The sequence below is a fragment of the Rhinichthys klamathensis genome, unplaced genomic scaffold (genome assembly GCF_029890125.1).
Source record: "Rhinichthys klamathensis goyatoka isolate OS25496 unplaced genomic scaffold, OSU_Roscu_1.1 h1tg000011l_1, whole genome shotgun sequence".
Taxonomy (NCBI): domain Eukaryota; kingdom Metazoa; phylum Chordata; class Actinopteri; order Cypriniformes; family Leuciscidae; genus Rhinichthys; species Rhinichthys klamathensis.
The window spans coordinates 15144866-15157070 of NW_026606564.1; the positions used below are offsets into that span (position 1 = coordinate 15144866).

At 40.6% G+C, this 12205-nt stretch overlaps 1 protein-coding gene across 1 annotated transcript in view; it reads left to right on the top strand.

Annotated features, from left to right (window-relative positions):
- dsg2l (desmoglein 2 like) overlaps positions 1-12205 on the top strand; it is a 37809-nt gene that overhangs the window by 9002 nt on the left and 16602 nt on the right. Inside the window, exons 3-4 of the mRNA XM_056262626.1 lie at positions 64-219; positions 2205-2343. Coding sequence (XP_056118601.1) covers positions 64-219; positions 2205-2343 — 295 coding nt within the window. The remainder of the gene's footprint in view (positions 1-63; positions 220-2204; positions 2344-12205) is intronic.

Below are 12205 nucleotides of genomic sequence, written 5' to 3' on the forward strand. Positions count from 1 at the left end.
ACTTTTCCAGATGCTCCTGTTTTTTTAAACCCACATTAAAGAATGACATGTATTTGATTTCAGATCCGCTCAGACGAGGAGATCAGGACCAGTATCCGATATTCACTGATTGGATCAGGGGCGAACCAGCCCCCCGTCAACCTGTTCATTGTTAACAGTGCGAACGGCCTGGTCAGGATTACCGGAGTGTTGGACAGAGAGAAAACTCCCATTTATTACGTGAGCAGCCCTTTCATCTTTCATGCACGACTGTAAATGTTTATTGCATGGGTGTTTGTCCTTGCCTGAGTAATCTATGAAAGTGTACTGATGACTCAGTCTGAAAGATAGCAGCTCGCAGCAACATTTCACAGGAGAGCTTCATTGTCATGAAGTGATGAATGTCATGCATTCTGTCTGAATGACTAGATTACTAAATGAGGTGCGGCTCATACTAAAAAAAATATATCTTGCATTTTCTTAGCCTTAGCACATGGTAAAGACTGTGCGTGTGCATGTATTTGTTATCACAAAGAAATCATGATACGTTAATAAGTTCAAAGTTAAGTTGAAATGAAACAAGAATAAATGTGGGGCTTGTTTTTGTCCATGGGGAATAGATTGAATGGTTGTGGTTTGCTATTGGTGGATCTCATTTGAGTGACAGGTTGCCTGCATTACGAGGTATAAAAAACCCCAGCATACTTTGGGCTTAAGCTGTGAGTTAAATATGTTGATTTACACAGCTTACAAGAACATGATCATCACTAGGCGACTAATGACTTGCTTATCGTAGTGTAGCTAGCTAATGTGAAGGGATAGAGAGAGTGTGTGCTTGTGGATCAGAGTTCACACACTTCAGCCGAGCAGATAAACAGCATGAAACTGAAAAGGGAGGTTTTACGATACTCTGATATTTTTAGCACACCCTGTTTTATCCTCCTGTTTATCATATCCCATTTGTGTTTATTTGAAGGGGTGTTTCATGTCATTTTGTGTTGCATTGTTCTCATTGAATGCAGTTTTGGAGGACAAGCATATGTGTTATGGGAGAAGGATGACAGAGTAAGGGTGGGGAAATATGAATGCCTGGCAATATATAAGCATTTCTACTGAAAAGTGAAAAGTTGTGAAATAGATGGTGAGAATATATCCAATTTCACAACTTAAAGCTGCAGTAGGGAGTTTTGAGAAAACGTTGACTTAGCCTGAAAATTTGAACAAGCACAACTTACAGGTCCCACCCCCTTGCTCTCTGCTGCGCTACAGCCCTCCCTCCACAGCTCGTCCTCCACAGCGGAGCCTGTCGTGAACGCGCAGGCTAGTAAACAGGGCCACCGATAACAGCGGATAAAAAGTTATATGGCACATTCACTAATAGGGACTAAACGTCAATAATATGCTTTACATTGACTATGGCCTGCCCATACTTTGACTACAAACTTGGTCCTCAAATCATTATGTATTTTGCAATAGCCTACATGTAACTTTATAACATTGCACTCTTTCTATAAGTTATAAATAGCTAGTAAGATAACGTTAATATAACGGTAACTAACGTTACAGTATGTAAGTAATTATTCTAGCGATATATAATGCTAGATAAGGTGTGCTAGTACATCTTTTCAGCAACATGACAAGCCAGTGAATTAGCAGGTTTCAATTGTTGCTTAGCAGAGTGCGTGACATTTAATCTACATGTTATGCGCTAGAGTTTTGACACCGAGTCAATGGGCTCTGTGTAATTCTTTCTTTTTCGCTTGTTTATCGTCATCGGTCTTTTTCTTTTACCTCTTTGTTTTATGAGCAGGTGTCAGAATTGGCAGTTTAGGTTGTTTCTCCGTCATAAGCACAGCTGCAGCACGCCGGCAATCTTGAGTTTGAACGATGGCTCGCGCTCGCGCTGTGCAAGAGAGGGGTGTGATCAGCGCGTACACGAGCGTGATTGACACTGCTAAGACATTCCTCCTGGCTCTGATTGGTTGTTTCTGACCGGGAGCGTGTATTTCTGCAAATGGCAATAGGACCACTAGGAGGAGCCAGAGGAGCTTGATTTTTACACAGATTATCTGTCTCATATTCTACTGTCAGGACATAATGACAGTTTTAACAAATATGTAAAAAATATTTTTTTTTACAAAAGTTACCTACAGCAGCTTTAAGTAAGTTCATGCCAAAACCCAGTTTGAACATGTTGAGATGTTTGGTGATCTCCTGTCTTCCAGCTTCGAGGGGTGGCAGAGTTTCTGAATGGGAGTAAAGCTGAGAAGGATATTGAGTTAAGAATCGTGGTGCAGGACGAGAACGATTGTACTCCTGTGTTCAACGTGACGACTGGATCTGTTCCTGAGCTGAGCGGCAGAGGTACTGGGGTCATTCATGAAATTGCCTCAATCATTTGAAGTTTTTGTACAGCTGACTAAATGAAGAGTTGCATTATATTAGATTCCTGATTTGTCAGGCTAGTGGTCTAAGCTTCATTTAGAGGGGACGTGGGTTTAAAAAACCAACCTAAATGCTAGTGCTGTCAAACGATTGAAATATTTAATCGCGATTAATCGCAATTAATGTCATAGTTAACTCGCAATTAATCGCACATTTTTATCTAATCCAAATGTCTCTTGATTTCTTTTTGTCCCATTATTTTTTCTCATTTGAATGCGCTTATCAACATGGAAAAGTGGATCGGCTTGCTTTGTGCAAATGTTTTTTTATTGGAAACAACATTGACAATACTGTGTTCAATTTCACACTAACATTCTCACTTGGAGCAAATAATCTCTCACACAATGTAACACTGTCCATTAGGGGTGTAACGGTACACAAAAATTACGGTTCGGTACGTACCTCGGTTTTAAAGTCACGGTTCGGTACGTTTTCGATACAGCAAAAAGTAAGAAATGCCAGAGAATTTCCTATTTGTTAAAAGAAAAAATTTGTTTTAAATAAGTGTGAGTTTTCCTACATCTTGAAACTTTCAGGTCTATAAATGGGGGTCATCTTTGAAGGATGAACAAATAATGTTTTGGTCATCATCACATTAAAAATAACATTTAAATATATGAAGAGTTCAGATGCAAAAGCCATTTGAAATTTTCTTCTAGAATGATCATTTTTATGAAGCTTGTATATTTAAGTTCAGTAATTTCACTTAAATGGCAATGAAGATTACCTATTAATTGTCATTTTAGTGAAATTACTGAACTTAAATATACAAGCTTCATAAAAATGATCATTCTAGAAGAAATTTTCAAATGGCATTTAGAGGCTTTTGCATCTGAACTCTTCATATATTTATTTATATAATATTTGAGTTTTGAAGTGCTGGAAAAAGATAAGTGAAGTACTTGAAAAGATAAGTGAAGTACTTGAAAGCATTTCACTATTCCAGCCAAACTGGTTACAGTTAGTGTTACTATATTAAATCCATGGTGAATGTTGCTGGTCTGTGGACGTAAAGTATTACTAGTTCATTCACGGCGCAATGTTTCTCCTGGTGTCCACGTCAGCGCTGTTTGATCTAATAGAGATCTACGGTTAATAACGGAGAAATGTGAATGCTTCTCACTAGATCTCGCAGCGATGTTATTACTTCAGTGGCGAACTCAAATGTTTTCTTCACTGGATCTCTTAGCGCTGTGTAGTTACAGTGTCGCTTGATCGAGATCGGCTCGCGCTGCACAGATGTTGCTGGTCCGAACTTATAAACGGTCCGTGAAGCACAATAATGAGTAGCGCAGTTTCGTTCCGCTATCATTACGCTTGCCATTTGATGTTGCGCAACGTTGTGGTGATCGCGCCAGCGCGAATTTTGTCGGCAGGAAAAATGGTCCAAGGAATCGTTCGGTTTGTATGCGTACCGAACCGGAAGCCTCGAACCGAAACGGTTCAATACGAATACATGTACCGTTACACCCCTACTGTCCATCAATAAAAGGGTGAAAGAAATACTGACGAGGTCCTGATATTGACGAGGGGGTGGAGAATTCGCATCAGCTGTGTGTGTGTGTGTGTGTGTGTGTGTGTGCTTGGCCATCATCAAGTGGTATTTCAGACTGGACGTGCAGCGATGATGATAGCTCAGTTCACAACGACAAAACACACAGATCACTTTGGTCTCGTCAATGGAACCATTTGGCAACTTTTTAAAAGTAAACTTTCCATTCAGAATCTTATTGGCATCCATTTCGGCGTCTCGCGCTCGTCATCCACTCAAAACGTAACGTTAACCAACTATTTGCGTCGTGCCTGTTGTTTTGTTTCCGGTCTAGCTAGATCCGCTTGCGCTTTGGTCGTCGAAGCCATAGATATCCATAATAAAGGCTAGATGTCTCGTCCGCGCTGCTGGCCAATAGCTGGGTTTCAGTCACGTGATTATGATGACGCGCGGAATTCAGATGGAGGGCAGGGAGTGAAGAGCGCAATGGACGAGATGGAGGAAAGTCCGTACTGTACTACTTTACACGCTATTACAAGAGAAAGATATAAACAAAAAATCAAACATATGTTGGACGTGATCCTTACGTTATGAAGAGGAGCGATTTTTCAACTGAATTGAAAGATTTTCCTGCCATCGAGGCGGTAGATATCAGCAACTACCTCGTCTTACAGACATACTTTGACTTTACAAAGTTCGGAAACGTTACACGTTAACTTATACGTTACACAAACATAGCCACTTAAGTTGTATTAACTCACCTTTGACGAAGTGATCACTGCACACACGGGCATTTTCCCATCCGGCTGCTCCCGACCACAGACATAGGTTTGCAAGCCGTTTTTCCGGAGTTTTTCAGTCAATTTCTTGCATTTTCCCCCCTTATGAACAACAACTTTTGGTACACGATAAAAACTCCTCGTGGTTTGATCGATTTAAGTAACCATAAACGACGCAAAACATAGGCATTTTGAGTTTGTTATAGTGCTTTCCAAATACAGCAAATCACTTCCTGCCCTCCATTTGCATTTCGCGCCATGGCAACGCAGTGGCGTGACGTCATATGAAAACAAGCTATGGAGGTCGACGTCCGCACCTGGCGGCCATCTTGTCACAGGCAGCTCGCTCACTCGTAACATTGTGTTTTAATGGTGTATGCACTTAAATAACCATAGCTTGCTCATTTTTCTACCGATTTTCAAACAGTTTGGTTTGTTATAAACGTCAGAGATGTAGTTATGACACTGCATACTTATGAATAATAAGTGTATAAATAAATAATCATCCAGAATTATAGCCACGTTAATAACGTTTGTAAGAAACCAAACCGTTTGTAAATCCGTCAAGATTTCAACGAGATAAGAGTATTTGTGTTCGTGCTGATCACTCATCTTACATCAGGCACCACAGAGCCCGCCAGAAAGCTTGCCTGTGACAAGATGGCCGCCGGTGATGACGATAGAGACTCCGCCATAAGACATCTAGCCTTTATTATGGATATCTATGGACGAAGCAACAAAACGTCTAATGCCGCGTCCTGCTGCAAAAGCATGTGAAAAAAACGGCAAAGTTTGCTTGGCCAAAAAGACCGTTAATCACGCGATAAAAAAATGAACGCCGTTAAAATGGGTTTGCATTAACGCCGTTAATAACGCGTTTAACTGACAGCCCTAATAAATGTGCATGCAACATTACCATAACTCATACATTTGGCAGAAAAAGTCAAAAGACCAAAGAAATAAAATATACATATATATTTAATGAATTGGCTTGGTGAATGAATTGTTAAATTAATCGCTCTTTTGAATTGACTCTTTAAAGAAGTCCAAAAACACACATTCACTGAATTGTTTGGGGCAGTTTATCTCTCAGTAAAACAGCAACAATGACATGCATATTTACATAAAAGCAGTTGATCATATCTGCATCATTTGCTAGAGATGAAAAAGGTCTTGATTAAAATAAACACTTGCATGTGCAAACTGTGAATGACCACGCGGTTGGAAAAGTCAGCTAAAGACATTCTTCAATGTCCAAGTACACAAATGCATGGCTTGGCAGGTGCTGGAAAAGTTTTAAAATGTCTTACATTTCTTTTTTCGAAATGTACATATCCAAAATAGTATAAAAAGTGTCTTAACTATCATTTACGGAGATAGTTTGCTGTATTGTTTGCTTGGAGATGCTGTAGCATTGTTTTCACATGTTGAATAGCCTATATTCAGCTCTGGAAGAACATGCATAGCAGTAAAGCATGCCAAGAAGGCCATTATTCTGGAGTTAGTGAGATACGGGCTGTTAGGGAGACCGAAGAGTATAATCCCATACTCGTACTCGACAGTCAGCAGGGGGTGTTTATTATTCAAGCTAGCCAAGACTTGGTCTTAGTTCAGTGTCTTTCAAATCAGTCAAAACAGTAAATGATTGATCAGCCACACCGTTAAAACCACTGAGAGTTGAAGTGAATAACAGATCGTCGTAATGGCAGCTGTCAAAGGGTGGGGTATATTAGGCAGCAAGTCAACAGCCAGTTCTTGAATTTCATGTGTTGGGAGCTGGAAACATGGGCTGTTCCCAGTATGCAGGTGCTTTTAAAATTGTGGCTGATCCTTGTACTGTATGCTATATACTGGTCACTTTAAAAAGTAAATACTGACCTTTAAATAAACACTAAATCTAAATCTTAACAGTAATTACTATTTGTTATATAAATACTTACCTGAGCAGATAATAAGTAAGGAATAGTTGACGACAGGCCGTTGAATTATTAGAAAAATAATGCACACTCGAGGTGGTAATGCGATTATTTATATATTCAGTTTCATTTTCTATTGATTATAGATAGGACTATATACTTTATTTATTACAATTAAACTGCATGTTTCCATTGATTGTGAAGTTAGACAGATCAAGCACATTGGGCTGCATGTTTTTTCTTGTTATGGATTGTATCATTTTCCGTTATTACAGTCGACTACGCGCAGTGATATGGAGCTGTAATGCGGTCGAGACCTGCCGGAACTACTTTAGCCGTGCGTTTCCCTGAAAATAAGTGCACACCGTAATGCAGTTCGTTGTTATGGGAAGGAGGAGGCGGGAACCGGCGAACATTCAAAGACTTTTAATGTTAAATAAACAAATATAAAAATGAAAGTAAAGACTGCAGTCCCTCACGGTCGTCTGCCGCCAATCAACCAAGTCAACCAATCAGATTCAAGCATTCAACGGCCCTGTAGTATAAGAACCACACATTCTGTACTGCACATATTTATGCATCAATCATCAGAATGCGCATTGTGAAACAAGACGATTCACTGAATTTTGAGTTTAAGTCAGGAATCGTCATGCTTTGGACATGTAAGCACAGACACACAGGTAAAGTCTTGCCCACATGTTCATGCTCTGATTAGTGCATTAACCCTGGTACCTATTTCACAATAGACGCAGCAGGAGCTTCCACTCTACACACACACACCTTATACACAGCTTCCATTCTGTGTACGTGTCCAGTGTGAAACAGAGGATAGATTATATCTTTACAAAAACATATGATTGGCTGACTACATTTGAAGTGCAGTGTTTCCGCTACATTCATTCTGCCGTGTCGGGCCGCCACACCTAAAATCATCCCGCCACAGCTGCAGCTTTTAAGCCCCACTAAAGGCATACAAAACATTGTAAAGCACCATAAAGTTTTCGCACTATATTCCAAGACTTCTAAAGTCATTCAATAGCATAATGTGAGGTAAAAATGTATATTTAGGTCGTTAAGTTAAAGTTAATGGAAACTCATCTCTCCTCAGGCATTCAGCATTCAAACAGCACGTCGTGTTCGGTTACGACAGTAACACGACGACACTCTCTTCAAGATCAATGTTCCCATTATTATACTTTTTTTTGTAGATAAAGGTCTATAGTTTGCATAAAATGACTTTATCTTGATGGAGTTTATAGCGCTTTCTAAATCATATTCCTTTCTCCCGGGTGTCTGTTAGATTACAGCACTAGAGTAGAGAGCGCTATGAATTGTTCTTCATGCGCACTGTAACTGAAATTTAAAACTGTTAAAAGAAAAGGCTCAATAAACTGTTGCATAGATATAATACATTAAGCATAGATAGATATAATCTCTTTGCTTTGTGCTTTGAACTTTTCAATGCGAAGCGCTGCACGCTGTGACTTTGCGTTGCTTCAAGTGCATCACTCTGCACACGGGATGCGCATAATTGCTTTGCCGCTCTTATTGGAGCCTTTCATGTTATAATGCTTAGGGGAGGTTTAAACACCTGGGATAAGGGGGCGTGGTCAATATCACTCATGGGCCACGCCCCCTCCCCCTGGCGAAATGGGCCTGCCACCACGGCTGGAAAAAATCCTACAGGAAACACTGAAGTGGATCAAAAAAGTTCATCAAAGTTGTCCTAAGACAAGAACTGGTATTGTTAAAAAACTTTGTGAAATATAAATGAATGTATAACTTTTTGAAGTAATCAAAAATCACTTCAAATGTTGACTACTGCTTTCGCACCGGAGGAACCTTTTCTTAGTTCCTAGATATAATGGCAGAAGCACATGCTTTTTGGCGTATTCGCACCACAGGAACTGGGAACGATTTTAGTTCTAGGATAAATAAGCTCCTCCTTCAGAGTCGGGTCTAAACCAGCACTATAGGAACTGTACGCTGACTGGCCGAACACACGCGAAACACAGGCTCTTTGCTTTTACTTTCATGTTGTTTATATTTATTTTATTATTAAAGTTATGTTTACCATTCGCCGGTTCCAGCCTCCTTCTTTCCTTGTGAATAAGACCCAGGATGTATTCAGGATACTGCCCAGTGAAGGGCATGAGGCTGTACGAGTTCTCGTGCACCAGCATTGTCGTGTCTTTTCCTATTTTCCTTGAATTCATTAGGTTAGGTTAGGTTACTTTTATTGTACCCGTAGGTAAATTTGTTTTACAGTGCAATGACATTCTATGGCATCCAGTACAAAAACAAAGAAAACTCCACAAACACATAAAAACAAGAAAATAAATACTCATACTTCGTAAAGTGCTTTCAAGAAAGTGCTCTCAAAACATTACATATGGGGCCCTATCTTGCACCCGGCACAAATGACTTTGTACACTGACGCATGTATCATTCCTATTTTGCACCCGCGCAAAGCGGGCTTTTCCCTCCACAGACGCACGTTGGTAAACTAGGGAATGAACTTGCGCTCCCTGGGCGGGTCGACGCAAAAAGGAGGCGTGTTTCGGCGCAAACATTCCCTAGAGCTATTTTGCAGTTCCAGAAAACAATTGCGCCACTGACCAGAAAAAGCCTAGTCTAAAGTCAGTGGCGCGTTGCGCGTTGTTCATAATGCTATTTTAAGCGCGCATGCTTGGCCATAATGTAGCGGGTGCACAACGCGCACACACTTTGATTCTCTCATCAACACAGATGCAGCAGTTTTTATTTTTGCAAATCATACATTATAACAAGGAAAAATATTACCACACGAGGGAAATCATTGTGGTGTCCATGAAGATGTAAAAAAATGTAGGCCTAAATCTAGCTTACACATTTACCCAAATTTTTCAGGTTAATTGTAGTAATGACGGATCAGACCTGTTTGCCCAATAGTGGCAAGACACATATGTATATAAGGACATCTGACAAATTAGTTTGTCCGTCAAGAACCAGAAAAAAAAAACCTCCCATCCCCATACAACGTCACTTCTCTGTCTTTCACAGTCCTGACAAGAACGTCGGTCTCCTCGGCTGTGAACCGCTCCTGGTAAATCCTGGCGCGCGCCTGGTAAATCCGCCATAATAATAACAATCCGCCATGCAATGCCTGCTCTTAAAGGGTATGTTGGATGACGCTCTGATTGGTTTATTTCACGTTACGCCCAAACCACACCTATGAATAATGAAGCGACTTCAGACCAACCCCTTTTAAACTTGCGTCGGGCGCAAGTGTCATTTATCCCGCCGGGAAAATAGCAACAGCACCCAAGACCCGCCCACAAAGTTACTTGCGCTTCGCGCTTGATACTTGCGTTTCAGATCGTTAAAATAGGGCCCATTGTCTTTGTAAAATCATAAAACCCCTAGTACAACATTTCCGAAAAACCATTTGTTAATCCGCATGCCGGGAAACTCATGAATATTCATGTAGGCTCCGCCCACTGCCTCTACAGATGCACAACTCACGTTTGCACCACATTTCACGGTGCACTTGGTGCAAAAGTGTGCAACTCTCATTGGATGAATTCACATACTGATTTGCAGATGAGCAAAATTTCTCCGTGACTTCACATTTCTTGATGCGGGTGTGTAAATGCGTTTTGCACCATATTTACTGCAGCAACTGTAGCACAAATGTGAGCGTACGAGTTTCTTAATTTGTGATTTGTAGAATAGGATTTGTGCACCTGCAATGGAGAATTTGAGGAGGTGTAACTGTTGTGTTGTGTTTGTGGAAGATAAAAAAAAGTCTACAACTTTGCAACTCTTAAAACATTTCTCTCTGACTTCCAATTTACTGATACACATGTGGCTATTCTCTACAACTACACATTTTACTGTCACAGGCTTTCAGTAGTTTTGCACCAAAAATATCTCCATAGTTTTCACACCTGAAAGTCCGCACCAAGGTCCGAACCAAAGTTCCCATTTTGATACATTTTATACTTTCAGAAAGTTTTGGTTTGGTTTCACACTGCAATTATGCGAGCGCACTAAAGGACTTACGTGCGTCCTGTCGTCATCATCTGTGTGGGCTGCATCCTGACATTGATTGGTTTGTAAATGGACGTGTGTGTGACGTCAGCGTGTTGTCAATTCGGCGGGTAACTTTGACAACATGAACGAACAGACGCATATCGTCACAACTATATTGTTATTTTTATGGCGTAATTACCTGCAGCACCAACTATACACAAGGCTAGTTCAAATTCGCCAAATGAACGTCCTCGTCGTGCGAACATTTTATCGTCGCCGGCAGGAAAGGAGGAGAAGACTGCAAGTTGACTTCTTCTTATGTCATCAGACCATACTTCAACTAAAAACCTCGTCTCCTCCTCTCCTCATGTGCTACACGGCTCATTTCTCCTGCCACCTTCTGTTTTTTCGGCTATGCGGGAACCACCAGATCTTCCTGTAAAAGGTCTGAAAGTCCGAACCATATAGAAATGCTTTCACACCAGAAACGAACCAAACCTACTTTGATCCGGACCGAGACTACCTCTTTTCGTCGGACCAAATTTCATCTGTTTGGTTCAGACCGTGGTCCAGGGGAGGTTTCACACCTGTAATTTTGATTCGGACCAAACTGAAAAGTCCGAAAGTCCGGACCAAACAAGGTAGGTGTGAAAGGGCCCTATATCCTTTCGTTCTACACCTTGGGACTTTATACCTCCTCGCAGATGGCAATAACTGAAACTCACTGTGCAGGGGGTGAGAGTCATCATTTAAAATTGAAAAGGCCATCCTTTGTAACGTTTGGTTTTTAGGGATGCCACTCCTGGTTTTCACTCGCCTATCAAACGGCCAGACCATTTTACTATCTGGTCTAATTGACGTTTTGCCTTTAAAGATATATGACCATACCATACTACAGTGGCAAAGGACAACACAGATTCAACAAAAGCATGATAAAACATCTTCATTATTGTTCGGTCAAGATTAAACACAGATAATTTCCTTAGGCAATACAAACGCTGGTGCCAACAGAGCCTTACCATTCTCTTCATAATTCAGTTTCTCATCAATAATAGTCCCAAGGTATTTATATGATAGTACATACTCTATTTTTTGGCCTTTTAATTGAGGTAGGTTCACTTGGATGAGTACTCTTCCTAAAATCAATGAGCATATCCTTGGTCTTTCCTATATTAAACTGTAAATAAGATTCCTCATACCAGTTGGTAAAATCCTCAATAATTGGGCCATGTGAGGTCTCATTCTCCTTAAGTAAACTCAGAATAACTGAGTCATCCGCATATTTTATGATAATTCTGTTCTCATACATGCTTTGACACATATTTGTATATAAAATAAATAAAAGTGGGGACAGTACACATCCTTAAGGAGACCCTGGAACTCCTCTGTTCCTCTCTGTGTTCTGTTAGTTAAAGTCCCACTCCGATCATATTTTGAGCTATTTTTAAACATTCCCAGTGGTCTTTAAATTATGATTATGCCCTTTTTAGCCAAAATCACAAAACCTGTGCCGTTTTCTGGGACTTCGCTTCATCAGAGCGGCAGTAGCTCATTAGCAATTCGCCTCTGCGTTGTGGGCG